The 19,449-nt window shown below is 49.6% G+C and overlaps 1 protein-coding gene across 3 annotated transcripts in view; it reads left to right on the top strand.

Moving 5' to 3' along the window:
• FLNB (filamin B) overlaps positions 1-19,449 on the top strand; it is a 155,909-nt gene that overhangs the window by 122,259 nt on the left and 14,201 nt on the right. The window contains exons 27-42 of one of the 3 annotated variants that reach the window (XM_044004156.1): positions 588-744; positions 1,227-1,416; positions 2,528-2,775; positions 5,374-5,412; positions 6,221-6,323; positions 7,212-7,352; positions 8,262-8,390; positions 9,455-9,628; positions 10,092-10,250; positions 10,878-11,081; positions 12,077-12,229; positions 12,359-12,481; positions 13,549-13,815; positions 15,175-15,312; positions 15,407-15,522; positions 18,837-18,969. In XM_044004156.1, the coding sequence (XP_043860091.1) occupies positions 588-744; positions 1,227-1,416; positions 2,528-2,775; positions 5,374-5,412; positions 6,221-6,323; positions 7,212-7,352; positions 8,262-8,390; positions 9,455-9,628; positions 10,092-10,250; positions 10,878-11,081; positions 12,077-12,229; positions 12,359-12,481; positions 13,549-13,815; positions 15,175-15,312; positions 15,407-15,522; positions 18,837-18,969 (2,474 nt within the window). Of the gene's footprint in view, positions 1-587; positions 745-1,226; positions 1,417-2,527; positions 2,776-5,373; positions 5,446-6,220; positions 6,324-7,211; positions 7,353-8,261; positions 8,391-9,454; positions 9,629-10,091; positions 10,251-10,877; positions 11,082-12,076; positions 12,230-12,358; positions 12,482-13,548; positions 13,816-15,174; positions 15,313-15,406; positions 15,523-18,836; positions 18,970-19,449 lie in introns of all 3 variants that reach the window. The other 2 variants (XM_044004148.1, XM_044004166.1) reach the window with 2 other exon arrangements.

The raw sequence follows: 19,449 nt of genomic DNA, 5'->3' as shown, positions 1-19,449 counted from the left end.
TCCAAAAAGCAAGTTGGTCCCATGGAGCTAGGGCTCAGGGCAAGACCAGGACCAGATGAATCCATGTGGGAAGCTGCAGATAACTGAGCCCATGAGTGTTGGTGAGGTTGCTGAGAGACAGTGTAGAGGGAAAAGACCCCAACCCAGCAGTGAGCTTTGGAGGGCACTCATGGATGGTAGTTGTGACATGGATGAAGATCCTGCAAAGCAGATGGAGGAAGAGTGAGTGTCCAGACAGAAGAGAGTGAGTGGGGTGGACATGAAGGCTCCCAGCAGAGATGGCTTTCTCCAAGAGCTGAACCCAGAAGGGGAGGAGACAAGGGCAGATGCAGAGAGTGATAGCTGGCAGACGTGTCCAGTCATACCCCGTGAAGGATGCCGGTTTCTTAGGCTTTCTCCAGCTGATGGACGTCTGGTGACTCCTTGTTTCTGACTGACCATTCAGCTATCTCTTGCTCACTAAAGATTCTAGTCATGCCCCTTGTCAGTTTTATTATTTGAATAAAACATGTTACAGAGAAGAGGTGGTGACTGCTCTTGAGGCTGGGTGGATGTGGAATAAGTGGCATGTCTTCCCCTGTATTCAGTCCTTTCAAGGTCAAGGTCCTCCCGACATATGATGCCAGCAAAGTGACTGCCAGCGGCCCCGGCCTCAGCTCCTATGGGGTTCCAGCCAGTTTGCCCGTGGAGTTTGCGGTGGATGCCAAAAAGGCGGGAGTTGGCCCCCTTGCTGTCCAGATAACGGTAAGCGGTCTGCTTTCGCTATTCCTGCTCCCTTCACATTCAGTGAGACCCAGAGTCCTAGAAAACTGAAAAGGAACCTCTGAGAGCCTCCAGTCCGATGCCCTCATTCCTCAGATGAAGAAACTGAGGCACAGGAGCGATGAAGTGGGAGAAACAGGACTGGACAGAGCTCTTGTGCCTGGTCCGGTGCTATTCTTGCTGTGCCACTGTCTCCCTTGCTGGTGTGACCCATACATTTTTAAGTCTCGATGATGCAATGCATGCATTTGTGTTGAGCCCATCTTCAGAAGAGAATATTGGATAGTGGTTCGCCTTTTGTCCCTTGCATTTCTCTGCCAAAGAGATTCTGATAAAGCGACCCAGCATCATCCTTAATTTACTTGTGTCAGGTCGCTAAATCAGTTAAGTGCAAGAGAGTGCTCTAAGAATGTTCCATTGGTGTTGATTGCATTTGTTACTCTCATTTTACTCACCACGCCCAGGACCAAGAAGGAAAACCCAAGAGAGCCCATGTTCATGACAACAAAGATGGCACCTATGCGGTGACCTATCTCCCCGACAAGACAGGTCGCTATCTGATTGGGGTCACATATGGCGGGGACAACATCCCATCTTCTCCTTACCGCATCCGGGCCACCCAGACTGGAGATGCCAGCAAGTGCTTGGCCACAGGTGAGGGTGGTCCTGCTCCTGGTCTGAAGTGCCACCATGAGCCCAACGGGTAAAGTTCAAGGGTCAATTAGGGCACTGTGGTTAGCATGGAAGTGGAGGGGACTCTGCCTCAGCAGGTGGGACCCTCCAGCTATGGGTAGGAAGGCGAACTGCTTAAACATTGGTAGGGGCATGTGTCTAAGGCAAAGAAAGATTCAGAAACCTCTGGTGTGCACCGTTATCTGCCAACCCAAGGACAGGTTTTTATCTTCTCCTAGGCACAACATGTTTCCTCTTTGATAACCAATGTCTCTGAGGGTACGGTAACAATAGAGTGGATACATAGGTCCTGTTGTGGTTTCCTAGTCTTGATCTACCTTTTAAATTGCCTAATTGTCATCGTTAGTGTCCAAGAAAATGTACCTCCAGAAGGTCAGTTCAACAAGCATTTATTAAGTGCTTGTATGCTGGGCACTTTGGATTTTTTTTTTTAAAGTGTGCCTGCTCTCCAAGAGCTTATGTATCTGGTGATTTCTCCTTCTTTTGAGCTCCCATGATGCTTATTTTCTGAAAAAATAGAAGCTCAAAGAGAAGTTAGATGACTTACCCAATGTCATATAGCCAGCCCAGGTTGGAGTAAAGGATTTGAACCCAGATCTTTCTGACTCCAAGTCCAGCTCTCTTTCTGCTATACCTCATTGCCTCTTCTTTAATGGAAGATAGAGCCTTATGAGCAGTTAGCCTAGGAAGACCTTTTGTCAGGCTTGACCCTGCTGGGGGCTCATAGCTATTTTTGAGGTATTGACATCACTGCTTTGTGGGCACATGGTGGTATTGATGGTGATAGCTGGCATCGCTGTAGCATTTGGGGGCTGACAGAATGCTTTCCGTGCATGATCTATTTGGTCCTCACGACTACCCTGAGAGGTCGGTGCGATGATTATTCCCGTTAAAGAGATGAGGCGTCTGAAGCCCAGAGAGGTGATGGGGTTTGTCCAGTGACGCACAGCTAGGAAGCACAAGAGTTGGAATCCGAAGCCGTCTCTTCCTGATGGCAGAATGAGTGCTTTCACCTGCTGTGCTGCCATGTGGCTGAGCTTTTCTTCCAAGGTCTGTACCCGCTATTTTTTAGGCCCTGGGATCGCGCCCACTGTCAAAACTGGGGAGGAAGTTGGCTTTGTTGTTGATGCCAAGACGGCCGGGAAAGGGAAGGTGACCTGTACTGTCCTGACCCCTGACGGCACCGAGGTAGAAGCGGAGGTCATTGAGAACGAGGACGGCACCTACGACATCTTCTACACGGCGGCAAAGCCCGGCACCTACGTCATCTACGTGCGCTTTGGGGGCGTGGATATTCCCAACAGCCCCTTTACCGTCATGGTAAGGTTGACCGTAGAACTGACCTCCCCTGGAACGAGGAGGGTGTCGCGGGTTCTCCAGGCAGGAGCCAGATGGAGGAGGAGGCTTATGTCCCACTGTGCCTCCCTCTCTGTCAGGCTGGTGCCCAGAAGTGGAGTCCAGCTGGCTGGACGGGTATTTTCCTCTCCCCGTAGACACCGGTTCATCACTATGAAGTCTTGCTAGAGGTTTTGTTGTGGTGGGGTGGGGTGGGGTGGTCCTTTCTGTCCAACCTACATAAGTTCTTGTCCTCTCTGGATACCTTTGCATTTTGACATGTTCTCCTTCTGCAGCCGAGAAAAGGGTTGACAGAGAAGGTCGAACTTGTTTAGCTTCACAAATCGTGGCTCAAACAGTTGGATTGCTCAGGTTGTTTTACACAGAGGGGCTGGATTTGATATAGCTAAGTGGACTTTGTGTGAGGGATGCAACCTCTGTAAGCGCCAGTGGATGGTCCCATGTCAGCGATGACCAGAGATCATTGTGGGAATAGTTTGCTCAAAAAAGAGGAAGCTTTGATGCAGGGGCTGCTCCCCATCACCAGATTGGCCTGAGGCCCTGGGAGCCATGGGAGGTTCCCTGCTTCCTTCTGCCCAAAAGAACATATTTGAAGCTAAAGAATTAGAGGGTCTTGGACCTGGAACTGGAAGGGACCCAGAGCCTATCTACTCCACCCCCTGTCCCCATTTTACAGATGAAGAAACTGAGGCCCAGAATTATTAAGCAGAAGAGGCGAGATTTGAACCCAAGAGGGCGAGTGGGTTGAATTCTCTTGTTCTCTTTGGGTGATTATTAAAAATAATATTAGGAGGAATTTGAAAACTGGATTGATACAATTGTCACTGTGATGTCCCTGGCATACTTAAAAAGGGGACAACAGAATGCCTCCACATTTGCCCGATTTACACATGGGAATGTACTCACATGTGGCAGGTGAGGTCCTGAGATTCTCTGTGCTCCCATCCTGGATCACCAGAAACCAACAATACACTGGTGAGAAGATGCCAAGTGGTGATCTCTGACCTCCCTCCACTCACTTCTCTCCTTGTCTGTCTTGGCTCAGGTGTGATATGGAGGAAAGGCCAGTGGTCTAGGAATCTCTTTGAATCCTGGCTCTGCCAGTGGTGGCCTTGGGAAAGGCGTTTCAACTGGCCGTGCCTCAGTTTCTCCATTGGTACAATTAGGGAGTCAGACAAGCATCCCATCCAGATGTAAGGTCCTCTGTCTCCAGTAACTCATGGAAGAGAACTTCTCATATTTGTAGGGAAAGTCTCCAGTGCTCACAATCATAGCTCATTCAAACCTGACCCAGACGTGGTGCTTGGGACCACCTGTATCACAGCTTGCTGCTTGCCCGTGGCTTCCAGAGCTTGTCGGCTTTCAGAGCGCTGCTCACAGCTCAGACATTTACTTGAGCCTTCTAAGGCAGTACATGGGAAAGTAGGTGGATGGGGCATCAGAGGACCTGGGTCGGAATCCTGCCACATAAACTTGAGCAAGGACCTAGACCCGGTCTCCACAGTTTACAGATGGGGAAACTGATGCCCAGCATAGGAAGCAGCAAAGCCACAATTTGAACCCAGGGCAGCTTGGTGGTACAGCAGATAGTCCTCTGGGACTGGAGTCAGGAAGGCCTGAGTTCAAATGCATCCTCAGACACTTAGCAGATGTGTGACCCTGGACAAGTCACTTCACCCTGTCAGCTTCAGTTTCCTCATTTGTAAAATGAGCTCGAGAAGGAAATGGCAAAGCACTCCAGTATCTTTGCCAAGAAAAGCCCAAATAGGGTCATAAAGAGTCAGATACCACTAAACCAACTGAACAATAATAACTTTTGATGCCAAGTCAAGGGCCCTTTATACTCAATACCACTAAGTCACTTCACTTACTGGACCTCAATTTCCTTAGCAATAAAGCCATGAGAGAGCTGGAATAGATAACCTCTAATACATCCCTTCCAATTCTAAATCTGACCTCCTGTTAGTCTCAAAAATATGGTCTATGGGGGCGGCTAGGTGGCGCAGTGGTTAGAGCACCAGCCCTGGAGTCAGGAGTTCCTGAGTTCAAATCTGGCCTCAGACTCTTACCACTTACTAGCTGTGTGACCCTGGGCAAGTCACTTAACCCCATTGCCCCATTAAAAAAAAAAAATATGGTCTATGATCATCAACAGTTGTGTGATCTACAGGCTTATTGAAAATACAGATCTCAGACACCTCCCCCTCAAATACGTGTGGAGAGATACACACGCATTGTATATTACATGTATGTGTGTATGCATAGAATTCATTAAAGGGGTATATTCTGCTACAGATTTCTCAAGTCTATCTATGTGACATAATAAAGACGACCGATCTAGGCCTGACCTCCATGAGATGTGGGTTGGGGTGGGGGGTGGGGAGGTTGTCCCTTAGGCAGAGGCAAATAAGAGATGGGTTGGGCAGGTTTTCGGGACTATTTCTAGCCCCACAGGATAAGGCTCTCTCTTCCCCTCTGGGAGGGTCTTAGATTTGTTTCTGTTGAGTAGGGGGACTCCCCTATGTTGGAATGCCCGACTAATCTCCCTTTGCCACTAACCAGGCTACAGATGATGAAGTTGCCGTAATGAAGGAGGCGCTGGTAAATGCATGTCCCCCTGGCTACAGCCCTTGGGTACTCCTCCCCCCGCCCCTTTTCACATTTCTCCTCCTCATGTAGCCCTTCATTTCAGAACGCCTCCAGCCTGCTTTTTGGGATTGCTTGAGCCCTCTGGTATCTGTTGATCCATGTATTTCTCCAGTTGATTGGTAGCTTTTTAGAAGGGTTCAAATCATCCTGGGATCTGCCTTTGTTGCTTTCTAATGACGCCTAAATGTCATAACACATGCCCCATGAGTTACCATTGGTCACGTCTAATCGTATTAATCTAGTCTGTGTCTGCGATGAAGAATCAGGGGTGGGGAGCCAAGCGCTTCCGCCGCCCTGCCGAGTCCACGGCTGCCCTGGCAGACTTGGTTTCTCTGTGGGATCGAGATCTTTGCTGCTTCTCCCTGGGGGCCTTATCTCCTACTTTAAAATGTGCTCTTGTCCAGGCCACAAGCAACCACACCTTTGCAGGTTGAAACCTTTGGGGTCTTTTGTGCACACACACCCACACGCGCACACTTTCTTTTCCTCACTCTTTTCTGTTGCTTCTGCACACTGCTGGGAATTTTACAAATAAAACTGAAATGTGTCGCCCCAGTGTTGGGCACACTCGAGCCCCCCAAATCCTTGAGGCTCGACCCTGTACACTGTGAGTTCCTCAGTTGGGCAGAACTTGGCTCCGGAGAACACAGCCCCCATTGAATGGTTTGCAAAATTACCAGCTGCTCTGCCTTGCTCTAGCTTTCTTCCAGGTTGTATCTGCTTTCTCCTTGCCTGAGCTCATCTCCCATCCTGTTTGTAGGTGACGGAAGAAGCCTACGTCCCAGTCAGCGACATGAATGGTCTGGGATTTAAGCCCTTTGACCTGGTCATCCCCTTTGCTGTAAGGAAAGGAGAAGTAACTGGTGAGTGAGACAATCAGGCCCCCCTCTTCTCCTGCATGTCGGGGCTGGGCCTTCTCCTGGTTTCTTAGACATTATCTTGGCTCTCCGGTGGGGCAGCCTCTCCAATCCTCCAGGCTAGGCGGACATTTATTTACTCTTGATGGGGCATGCTCCCAGAATAGAGCTGCAGCTTGGGAGGTCGGCTGAGCCTTTCTTTCCTCTGGGGTCTTGTTGCATTCCTTCCAAACCCCTCCAAGTTTAATTTAATACTGAGGCCTGGGCTGGGCTGCCAGGGCAGCTAGGTCATACAGTGGTTGCAGTGTCAGAGACCTGTGCTCCAGATCCAAAGCCTGAGACATTTTCTCTCTGGGTGACACTAAGCAAGTCACTTAATGTCTGTCTGCTCCCATTTCTTAATCTGTAAAATGGCGATATAAGGATAGCACCCACCTCCCAGGGTTATGGGGAGGATACAATGAAATGACACTTGTAAAGAGCACTTTGCACATTTTAAAAGTCTATAGAAATGCTAGTAATTATTCCTATCATCATTATTATTATTATTTTAAAATGGGCATTTCTTTTAAGCCTTGTTTGAATCCAGGCTGCTTTTAGATTGCTTCTTACATAACAGTCCTGATGTAACACGATCTTGGAGAATCAATCTTATACCAGACACTTGTTGTTCTCTGGGAGAGCCAAAGAAGGGGATTTGGCCCCCATCTTCCCGTTATACGGGACTTGGCAGCTCATTAGGCCGTATGTTTAAGTGATGAGTGCTCGGTTCAGGACACCCAAAGATGCTGTTTGTAAAGGCCTTTTAAGCCAAAGCATCTGCCTTTTCCAGGAAAACATCTGGAGCTCATCCACCCCGGGGCCTCTCTTGTCTGACTTTGTTGTCTTCCATAGGAGAGGTTCACATGCCCTCTGGAAAGACGGCCACCCCCGAGATTGTCGACAACAAAGATGGCACCGTCACAGTTCGCTACGCGCCTACTGAGGTTGGCCTACACGAGATGCACATTAAGTACATGGGGAACCACATTCCTGGTGAGTTGGCTTTGGCTTGGTTAGAGGGACAGCAATGTGGCCGCTCTGGCTCGGAGCAGTTCAGGTGCTAGTAATCGCTGACTCTTAAGCATAGATTTTTACAAAGAGCTGATACCTTCATAAAACCGAGCAGTGACTTTGACCTCCTTGGCCCTTGCTAGGCCATGGACCAGATGCATTTGGCTGATGGTGCAGTGATCAATAGGAACAGAGGGGATCAAAGAGAAATGTGACGAGCCAGGGACATCCCAGGATGGCCCATAGAAATGTGAAGGGGCTTCAGAGGAGGGAGACGGTGGGAAGAGACGTTCTCCAAGGGTTCCGGCTAAAAGTTGTCTGGAGAGCTGGTCCTGGCCTCTGTGGTGCCTGCTTCCCGCCTCCTGGCTCCTCTTCCCAACCTTGGCGTTTCTTCTCGTTTTTTCTAACATTGGGCGAGGGGCCCGGTGCTTTGGGTTTTCTTCAGAGAGCCTCAAGCTTGTTCGTAGCTTCATCTTATTTCTTTAGACTTCAGGTAATAAGGACCAATACAATATAATCCAAGTCTAAGGAGAGGAGGAAATCCTGAACCTGTGCCCTGCTGACTTAGTGGCCTAGCCTTGGATTTAGGAAGGTTGGGGTCAAACCCCGTGTCTGCCACATACTGACCGTGACCTTGGGAAAGTCACCTTGCAGTGCCCCTGGACATCTCTAAGGGCATAAGTCAGAGATGAGGCGCCATTCATTAAGTGCCTGCTGTATGCTCCCCACCCTGCAGGAGGTTGCTCCATTGGCATCTCACAATTTATTATCAGAGAGTGAAATCAAGCAAACTGATAGAAAACAAAGACTTAAAACTAGTGAATCGACAGCTTATGCAAACTAGAGGTGTTCTTACCAGCCCTTCACTTGTTCTTTTTTGTGAACTTAAAGAGAGCCCCCTCCAGTTCTACGTGAACTACCCAAATAGCGGCAGCGTGTCAGCATATGGGCCCGGCCTGGTGTATGGTGTCGCCAACAAGACCGCCACCTTCACCATTGTCACAGAGGACGCTGGAGAGGGTAAGGGCCTGGGGGGCTCAGAAAGCCAGCCTGACGTCACCATGAAATGGCGGAAGGACTTTGGCAAGGAACAGAAATTTTTCTGTCCTGATCCCTTGCTTCCTTCTCTTTCCCCTAAGGGTGGGTTTTCATCTTTCCCTCATCTCTTCAGGTCCAAGCATGGCCTGGAATACCATGAGACCAAACAGCCTGAAAGTCTGAGCCTTCTTTTCCCACCCACCCCCATACACACACACACAGAAATAGACAGATAATTTCCTATGAAGTCCTTCCTGATATATATACACATGTAAAATGATAAAGTTAATACGTCTAATAAAATTCTTCCTGATGCACACACGTATGCATGCATATACACACACATACATATACACATACACATACACAATTTTTGCAATAAAGTCCTTCCTGGCAAATATGATAAGATAGATCATTTCATATTTATGTATATGTATACTATACATGTTTATATAATACACAAAAATATAAATAGATAACTCCAATGAAGTCCTTCCTGGCATATAAATGTATGTGTGTGTGTGTGTGTATACATACATGTTATACACACATGCATATTTTATATTTATGTATGTATACATATACATTTATAGAATTAATTCGTGTTTGTGTGTGTGAAAACTTTTTGCATCCAGTAAAGTCCTGGGACTCACTGCCATGGATGCGGCCCAGAATTTTCAGGGCCTGTGCCACTGGCCTCAGCACCTTCCTCATTAGACTGTCTGTGACGGCTTGGAAGGTCTGCTCTGTACACTGATGGAGGAGACAGTTCCCCCAAATCTCAATCTAGCAGCGACCTTGTGCCATGCTGAGAGTTGGTGCTTAGTAGGGTGTGTGTCGATTTTGCCTGTTTGCCACATTTTCAGAGTTATTGACAGCAGACAGAGCCCATGCTGGAAGCCAGTGGGCTGTGTGGCCCCCACCTCCCATGGGGGCCATCCCTATTGCTCAAAATGGCAGCCAGTGCCTCATCGGCCTTGCTTCCCCCTCTGTCCCGATGGCTCCCCCCGCCCCCCTAAAAACAGGGAGCTTCTTCTGTCCAATAGGTGGGCTGGACTTGGCCATCGAAGGCCCTTCCAAGGCCGAGATCAGCTGCATTGACAACAAGGATGGCACCTGCACAGTGACCTACCTGCCCACACTCCCTGGGGACTACAGCATCCTCGTGAAGTACAATGACAAACACATACCTGGCAGCCCCTTCACAGCCAAGATCACAGGTAGGGGAACACCAGTGGGCCTTGGAGGCCCAGGGGAAGGACTTTGCAGCTTCTCTATTGCTGGCTAAAGGATGACCTCCGTCTGTAGCAGTGGGCTTAGCGTCTGCGCACAGTCTGGGGTGCTTTGAATGACACTTGTGACTCCTAGAGGTAGAAGGATCTTGGGGAACATTTTGTCCTTGTGTCCCCCAGGATAGATCACGTGGCTTCTAGGAGGCTCCAGCTATTCTCTAAGACTCATTTAACTGCTAAAGTATGATAGCAGATGGGGGGTGGGGGGGTTCCATGTGGAAATTGTACATTTCCTTGCTGCATCGACAGGGCCCTGTGAAGTTTACTTAGAGCTGAGGCTTGGTCACACAGTAGGTCTTCAGGTATATTGTATGTAACATGAGGTCCACAGTTATTAATCTGAGCTGTGGTATGTTGTGTGTCTGTGTGTGTGCCCTCATACGCATCCCAGATAACAACAGGAGATGTTCCCAAGTGAAGCTGGGCTCCGCTGCTGACTTTCTGCTAGACATCAGTGAAACTGACCTGAGCAGCCTGACCGCCAGCATCAAGGCCCCGTCTGGGCGAGATGAGCCGTGTCTCCTGAAGAGGCTCCCAAACAACCACATTGGTGAGGGGGCTGCCCACCCTTGTCCCCCTGGGGGCTGGGGGAGGAGTGGGGCCGATGCCCCGGGCTGCCCCAGCCGAATCCCTTGCTTGGAGCTCTCCAGATAAAGCCCAATGTCTGCTTGTCATGTGGGTTGTGGGAGGGGCATGGGGGAAGATGGGTGGCGACTTTCTCATGCGCGCTTTGGACTACATGGCCACAGAGATGCTCTGGCTCCTCAGGCTGGCACAATGCCTGGGCGTTATCTTCCTCATGGTTCTCTCCCCCTAAAACCATCTGGCACATTTGGGAAAACAAAAAACAGTACGAGCTGAAGTATTTTGTTTTCCTCCTGAGTGTTTATATTATAGCAACCCTTCAGACGGGCAGTGCTTTTGGACAGTCTTTTAACCTGGGGAATCTGATTTCCAGGGGTCCATGGCTTGGATGGAAAAGAAATTACATTTTAATTTTCACGGACTTTGAACTGAAATCTAGCATTTCCTTCAGTGATTTAAAAATGTGATTTGGAGAAGTGTCGGCTTCCCTGTGGAGCCAAGTTCTCTGGGTGAAGCCAGGGCTGGCTTTGGGGCCTTAGGCTCCTTGGCTCTCTTTCTTCCCCTGACACTCCGTTGTTTCCATTCCTTTCAGGCATTTCTTTCATTCCCCGGGAGGTCGGGGAACACCTGGTCAGTATTAAGAAAAATGGTAGCCACGTGCCTAACAGCCCCGTGTCCATCATGGTGGTGCAGTCTGAGATCGGAGATGCCCGGAGGGCTAAAGTCTCGGGCAGGGGCCTGAGCGAAGGACGTACTTTTGAAATGTCAGACTTCATTGTTGACACGAGGGATGCAGGTCAGTCTCCTTGCCCCATGGGTGTTGCTACTTCTATACTGCTGGGAAGAAGCCCAGAGGGTTCAACCAAGCTGGGATTCTTCTCCGGCTATGCAGTGTCTTCCATTCCCTACAGTTCTTTGTTCTTTAAAAGGCCAGCAGTTTGGGCATCTAAGCAGCCAGCCCTTAAGGAGCAGTGTTGCACCTGCTGCGTCTTCCTAGTGTCTTGTGGTCTCAGTCAGTCCAAAAGCTGCTGGCCCATTCTCTTTTTTTTTTTTTTCTTGGTGAGGCAGAGATGTTAAGTGACTTGCCCAGGGTCACACAGCTTAGTAAGCGGTAAATGTCTCAGGTCGGATTTGAACTCAGGTCCTCTGGAATTCAGGGCCGGTGCTCTATCCACTGTGCCACCTAGCTGCCCCTGTTGGCCCATTCTCGTTGGGAGACTGTGACATGGTGGATAGGGTGTTGGAGTCAAGCAGACCCGAGATCAACTCCTATGTTACATACTTAATAGCTTTGTGAGCTTGGGCAAGTCTCTTAACATCTCTGTGCCTCTGCTTTCATTGGTAAACTGAAAGGGTTGGGCTTAGTGGCTTTGGTGCGGTCCTTTCCCCCTCCAGATCTATGATTACAAGATCCCATGATCCCCTAAACTCAAGCAGAGGTCACTTGCCAGAAACATGCTGATGTGTTCTCTGCTGTCCTGACCACCGCAGAGATCTTCCTCCATGCCCTCCTCCAGTCTGCTCGACTTACACTTGGACCCAAGCCCAGCAGTGCCCTGGGGGCCTCAGTCTGGGGTCTTCTGAATTGAAGGGTGGTGGCCAGGCTTTGGCTTCTGCCAACAAAAGAGAAGTGTCAGCCCCCGGGGCCTGCTCTGCATTAAGACACTTGGCTCTCGCATGGGTGTGCGTGTCGCTGTCTGCAGGTCGAGCCTCTGTTTTCTCTGTTCTGCCCATTTGGCACACAAGAGCCCACCACATCTAGTCAGACAAACAAGGGTGTGTGTCCTTCAGGTTATGGAGGCATATCCTTGGCAGTGGAAGGACCAAGCAAGGTTGACATCCAGACAGAAGACCTCGAAGATGGAACCTGTAAAGTCTCCTATTTCCCGACAGTACCAGGGGTTTATATTGTGTCCACCAAGTTTGCCGACGAACACGTGCCAGGTATACAAGCTGGCTTTTGGGGCAGGGGTGGGGACTTGCTTGGGTTTTGCTTGCATCTTAAGCCCTTGGAGTGTGTCCCAGCCCCCACACAGATTCACAGAGACCTCCTACCCTCTCCATTCCTTCCAGGGAGTCCCTTCACTGTGAAAATCAGCGGAGAAGGCAGGGTCAAGGAAAGCATCACTCGCGCAAGCCGGGCACCATCGGTGGCAACCGTTGGTAGCATCTGTGATCTCAACCTGAAAATTCCAGGTAAACAGGGAGCGTGTGTGTCGGGGTCTTCCTCAAAGTCCTGGACACTTTGAAGCCTCGAGCAGTAGCCCCGGGAGAGTGGGGAGGAAGGAGGAGCGCAGGCCCAGGGGCAGCTCATAACCAAGTCTCTTCCCTGTGCAAGTCGGCCCGGCAACGTCTCCAGGCCCCAGTTGTGCACAATGATCTGCTCGTGTTGACCAGGTGCTATTCCTTTGTCTTTGGGATCCTCCTGGACACCGAGGGTGCTGTATGACCCTGACTGTGGGTGATTGGACCCATTTCAGTGTCCTTCCATCATGCAGGGGGTGACGCCTGCCTTCCCTGTGTCACAATAGTGGTGTCCACGTGGAGCAAAGGCTGTCGTGGGGGACTGGAAAGGAGCTGATGCTCTCCTCTGGGGCTGCTGGTTTGAAGCCATATTTTCATTTGGTTTAGACCTTTGAGTTCTTGAGTGCAGAGGGTTTTTTGATTGCGCTCAAGTTTCACTTTATCTTTGGAGACTCTGAGGTTGATGAAACAATGAACGAGGGGGCAGCTAGGTGGCGCAGTGGATAGAGCACCGGCCCTGGAGTCAGGAGTACCTGAGTTCAAATCCGGCCTCAGACACTTAACACTTACTAGCTGTGTGACCCTGGGCAAGTCACTTTACCCCAATTGCCTCACTAAAAACAAAAAACAAAAAACAAACCAATGAACGAATGAATGGAGGGAGGCAGAGAGAAAGAGAGAGAGCTCTGTACCACTGAAGATCTCTTAGAGACAATCGGGCTGAGGAGTCTTGTTTCCAAGATGGAAGCAAAGGCAGATGGGCAGCCTCATCAAGAGAGCTCCTCAATCCATTAGCATTTGTTAACCAACTACTGTGTACCAGGCTGCCTGCTGGGAGCTGGGGAGAGACAGAAGCGGCTCAGTTCCTGTTCTCAAGGTGTTTACATTCTCAGGACTGGACACATTTCAGGGCTGCGAGCCTGCTTGCCCATCATGCCGTGTGCTGCATGGTCCACTGTGCCGTGTGCCCCATTCCTCTCCCCAACCCTAATATCACTGACGCTTTCTCTCTTTTAAAGAAATAGACAGCGCAGACATGTCAGCCCACGTCACCAGCCCCTCCGGCCGCACAACTGAGGCAGAGATTGTGCCCGTGGGGAAGAGCTCCCACTGTGTCCGATTTGTGCCCCAGGAGATGGGGGTGCACACAGTGAGCGTCAAATACCGAGGGCAGCATGTGACGGGAAGCCCGTTCCAGTTCACTGTTGGGCCTCTCGGGGAAGGGGGTGCCCAGAAAGTCCGAGCCGGGGGCCCGGGCCTGGAGAGAGGAGAAGCGGGAGTACCAGGTGAGCAGCATCGGGACATTTGCTCTCCTTAAGAACAAAGCACAGGAGGCTACTGTGTTCTGTGTCATGGGGGACCTTTCCAGGGACCAGTGGGGTCCCTAGGAATGTAGACTTAGAGCAGGGCTGGTTGTCAGAAGACTTTGGCCCAGTGACTTGACCACACACACACACACACACACACACACTCTCACTCACTCACTCACTCTACAGACCTGGCACCAGATTGGGGATAGTACCCAGGTTGTCAGGCTGGGTAGTCGTGATGATGGTGGTACCCTTGGCAGTCATAGGGAAGCTTGGAAGAGGGGAGGGTTTAGGGGCAAAGATTTCGTTTTGGATGTGTTGAGTTTAAGACGTCTAATGGACGTCCGGTTTCAGACATCTGATGGACAGCTGGGAATGTGAGGCCAGCAGAGAGCCTAGAGATGGGATGGAGGAGTAGATCTGAGCATCTGCAGCATACAGATGATCATTGAAAACAATGGGAGCTGATGAAATCACCAGAGTAAAATAGAATCATGACAAGGAGGGGGGGAGGGTGCTGGGACAGAGCCCTGGGAGACACTGGGTTCCCTTCCACTCCCAAATCTACAGCTGGTCAGTTGTTTTTAGAAGCTGGAAACAATTGTGTGTTGCCAAACATGTAATTATAACAAATGTTCTTGTTCCCATCTCTTCCCCTGGTGGTGGGGAAGGGGGTGGGGGAGAGGATGGAAGAGGATCCATGAGGCTGTAAGGAAATCAGCTCTGAATTGCAGGCTTACCATGACCTGATAACAGGGGTCAGAGGTGGAGTGCCAATCATCCTGAACGGAGCTTTGTATATTTGTTTGTTCCTTGAGGGCAGGGACTGTCTTTTGCTTCTTTTTGTGTCTTAGCACAGTGCCTAGCTCGTAGTAGGTGCTTAATAATTAATTGAATTAGGGGCAGCTAGGTGGTGCAGTGGATAGAGCACTGGCCCTAGAGTCAGGAGTACCTGAGTTCAAATCTAGCCTCAGACACTTAACACTTACTAGCTGTGTGACCCTGGGCAAGTCACATAACTCCAATTGCCTCACTTAAAAACAAAAATGAATCGGTCAGTTTGTAGAGTGGGGAATACCTGGATTCAAGGCTTACCTATGTAACTCTGGGTAGTCATGTAAGCACAGAATGTGCCAGGTAATTATTGTACAAGGCTGTCAATAATAGAGAGCTGCCCCTCTGCATTAGTGGAGGGTGTTTCCCTTCCAGGAGTTCCCTCACATTGATTTGCCCCGGGCAAAAAGAAAAGGGCTGGGGTGGGGAGGTGATGCCTGCAGAAGGGATGCTAGCACTTTCTTTGCACTGTAACCAAGTGTGTGTGTCTGCTGCTTCCAGCTGAATTTAGCATTTGGACCAGAGAGGCTGGGGCCGGGGGCCTGTCGATCGCTGTCGAAGGACCAAGCAAAGCAGAAATCGCCTTTGATGACCATAAAAACGGCTCGTGCGGTGTGTCCTATATTGCTCAGGAGCCTGGTACGTACCCACGGCCAGTAGGAGGCATGAGCTGCAGCGGGAAAAAGATGCCCCTCCAGGTTCTTTCAACTAACCCAGCTGTCTTGTCTCTTAGGCAACTATGAGGTGTCAATCAAGTTCAACGACGAGCACATCCCAGAAAGCCCCTACCTGGTTCCTGTCATCGCCCCCTCCGACGATGCCCGCAGACTCACTGTTATGAGCCTTCAGGTGAGACATAAGGAAACATCCGTCTGCTTGACCACGGACTGACTAATCAGGCCCTTGTTCTTCAGACACTCTCCCGTCTCTTTCCCAGACAAAGGGGCCTATCCCTCGAATTGGGGGTTCCCATTGATCAGTAGCTACCCTCTTTTTTTTTTCCCCTTAACTATAGAGATGGCCTAGTGATGGGTATAGCCCCTAAAACTAACTCCTGGCGCTCAGGACCAGCAAGCACTGGAGAGAATCAAGGCCCCAATACATTATTTCTGCCTCAGATCATAGAATTGTTGGTTCCAAGCTGGACAGTCTCAGAAGTCATTTAGTCCAACCCCCTGATTTTGTAGTTAAAGAGCCTGATGCCCAGAGAGCCAGCGTGAATTTCCAATGGGTTTTATTTATCCAAATTATATTAATCCAAAAACTGAGGCCCACTCCATTCCTTTATCCACAATTTATTCATCAAGAAACTGAGGCCCACAGAGTTTGCGGCTTGCCCATGGTCACATGGGACTAAGTTCTGAGTTGAACTCGGATCTTTTAGCTAAAGGAAGCATTTGTTGTCATTGCTATGGGACAGGCCCTGGGCTGAACCTCTAGGGTTACAAATAAAGGGAAACAAGATGGCACTGATAGCGGAGCCTCCAACGAGAGCTCCTTCCTCTTTGCCATTCTTGGTCTGATTGGGTTTTCCAAACTGGAGCTTCCCAGGACTGAGGACCTTCGTGACCATACATCACTGTAATATCTTGGGTGCTGACAGTGTAGACTGATCCATGATCCAGTTAAAGAAAAGCCATTCCGAACCAGGTAGAGTTGTCCTGAGCCTGGCTGGTGTCCAACTTGCTCCCCTGGAAAGAGTGAGACATTTCTCGCTTGCTTGTCACACTAGCCCTTTTCTGAGGTGTCTGACCAATATTTGGGCAGCTGGCTCTAGCTTACCCAAGTTCTCCTTGAAAATTAATCCTTGTCCCTAGTGCTAAGGGGAAAGAGAATTCTGAAGGCAGGTGCCCCTTCCTTGTTTGTGCCCAGATCATTGAACCAAAAGCAAGTCACCAAAGTTGCTCTCTCAGTTAATGGGTATTGTATTTGGCTCGGGACACTCCTTGGGTCGGTGTGAACCATCAAAAAAGTACACAGAACCTAAGACCATGGGAGAGCCTCTGAGGACCCTAAATAAGCCCCAAATAAGTCCCCAAATGAGATTTTCCAGTTAACAAAGCCATCTCTTGTCAGACAAGTCATGGTAACTGGGTCAAGATCTCATGAAAAGTGAATTTTTTCCCCTCCCCTTGTAAGTATTTCTTGTGAAGACTTGTATCATCCTTGGTTTTGATTCCAAGCTTGAATTTAATCACTATTTGATGATGAGGTGCCGCAGTGGCTGGCTGATGAGATTGTTTGTAGTTTCCTGGGATCTGTTCACATCCCAGTGAGAACAGAGACCAGCTCTCAGCCCTGCCCCCATCAGGAAGGCGTGGGTCCCCCCATCTCCCCCCCCTTCCCCCAATCCCCCAGAAGAAGAACAAGGTTTCTGATTAGTTGCTGTGGTTTTGATGTTTTTCTTGTGTTTCATTTAAAGACTTCTTGACAGGAATTCCTGTCTTTGCCGAGCAAACAAAGCCTACAGAGGGAGATAAGGCACTAATCTGCCGAGGGCACAGGAGATTGCCTCGAATGTGTCTCAAGCCTTCTGGGCTGTTTATCTCCCTCTTCAGGTTTTAGGGGCCAACAGACAGGTTCATGGAACGAAAGTGGCATGTCCCTCCTGGACGCCCTTGGCCAGACGTATGTATGTGGGGAGAGCTTTTCCTAATGAGTTGGCCATCATCAATATGTGATAGCCGATTGGCCTATTGCACTCCTGTGAAAAGGGATCGTGAAGGTGGGGGAGTGTCTCAGTACGGGTCCTCATTCTCCTAATGCTGTCTGCTGAAGGGGGTATATGTTTTTTAGGGCAAATGTGTGTGTGTGTGGCCATATCTGGTGTGAGCTGGGAAAAGTGGTCCAGAGCCCTGCTGCTCCTTCTGAGGCTTTTTCCAAACGTTCAATTTTGCTAGTAGTCCTCTCTGTTTCTTTGATGGCCCCTCGGACTCATTGGTATCTACCCAGACAGTGCACAGTCCACCCACCTCCTCATCCTTTGTGAATTGTTTGTGTCCTCCATGTGGGGGTCTGCCTCTGTGTGCCCAGAAAAAAAAACCTACTTGGGATTTGTCATCATGGCACGTAGATAACCCTGATCCCAATGGACCACAAAAGAGGCTGGGCCTAGGACCATGTCCTATGGCTGTCCATGGACTAGAGCCAATATCCAGGAAGAAAGAGGGACATGGGGACCAGAGATTTACTTCAACTCCAGTTGTGGTTTTTGGAGTGGTGTGAAGAGGGGGGCTGTCCTTCTAACTGTGATTAAGGGGGGTGGGGGAGCCTGAATGCCCACAACGTGGGCTGTGCATTGGCTGGCCTCATAGTAGCAACAACTTGCTTCTGCGTAACTGTGCATTCTTGAGCAGTTCATGAGCAAATGTAAAAGGAAAGATGAAATGTTTTCACGGGGAGGCACCAATGGACAAGAGAAAGAATGTGGCTTTAGCAGCTGAGGTCCTGGGTTCAGATTCTGCCTCTACCTCCAATTATCTCTCTGTCCTTGGGGGAAGTCCTTGGGCCTCATTCTCTCTCACTGTAAAATGATGGAGCTCAACTCTCTGGCCTCTGAAACGCTTCCATCTCCAGAGCTGAAAACTTGTGGCTGCCCAGATCAGAGGAGGGTTGGTGTTGCTTCGCTTGAAATCACCTGTCACTGAGGGCCACACTTGACAATGTTCCTGAAATGGAGACTTACATGAAATCTACCTTAACCAGGGTGTTTTTGGTCAGATTCCTAGGATGTTACTTCATGGACTATCTGACCCTTCCTGTAACTGCTCAAAGATCTTACCCCGTTGGGGAATGTGCCAGAGGAAGCCCTGTTGGGGTCTAGTCCCCTCCCGCTGTGTTAGCAAGGGCTCTGGGCCATGTACCTTATAGACCGAGAGGACTTGACTCTCCATCTCAGGGAGATAGGGAACCACATCCTCCAACATGTGGGTGAAGGAGTGCAGGACCACGCGAGGGGTCACTTCCTTTCAAAATTGCCATTGCCCTGTACCTTAGCTTTGAGCCTTGGTTGGGCGCTCTCCCATTGTTAGCGGATGGTGTATAAAAAAAGACAGCCTATTGATGTGTGAACTGCTGTCCTCGGTGTCCATTTGATATGCTCCAAATGATTTCGAGAAAGAACCCCAGAAAGTAATGACTGATCTGATGTCTTAAATACTCAGGAATCTGGATTAAAAGTTAACCAGCCGGTGTCCTTCGCTATAAGGTTGAATGGGGCCAAAGGCAAGATTGATGCAAAAGTCCACAGCCCCTCAGGGGCAGTTGAAGAATGCCACGTTTCTGAACTGGAGCCAGGTGAGGAAAGTCGGGCCAGAGACCTGCAAACACCTCGCCACGAGAGGTTCTATAGATTGCACATAAATGGGAAGAAACTCATAGAATCATCAGCTTTTTGCAGTCGTGTTTTAAATCCAGCTTCAGAGGGCTCCCTTGGGTTAGGTGTCCAGGTCGACAAGTCTTGGGAGGGATGATCACAGGATTTAGAGCTGATAGTGGATCTTAGAGAGCTTCTGTTATTTGGAATTAGAGCACCTGAGTTTGAATGCTGCTTGTGTCTTGTTAACTGGATGACCTTGGACAAGTCACTTCTCGGCCCTCCTTGAGTCCCAGTATCCACTTTTATAAAATGAAATGGTCAGCCTAGATGATTTCAAAGGCCCCTTCCAGTTCTTAATCTGGATCCCTACATTCCTCATTTTGGAACAGAGATAGGGGCTAGACATGTGGGTTCATTGGTTTAGAGAACTCCCAGAGGAGGAAATTCCCTTCTACCAA

The sequence above is a fragment of the Dromiciops gliroides genome, chromosome 1 (assembly GCF_019393635.1).
Source record: "Dromiciops gliroides isolate mDroGli1 chromosome 1, mDroGli1.pri, whole genome shotgun sequence".
NCBI classification, from domain to species: Eukaryota; Metazoa; Chordata; class Mammalia; order Microbiotheria; family Microbiotheriidae; genus Dromiciops; species Dromiciops gliroides.
Note: the sequence above shows the minus strand (reverse complement) of the source record. Positions and strands in the feature narration are given on the sequence as shown.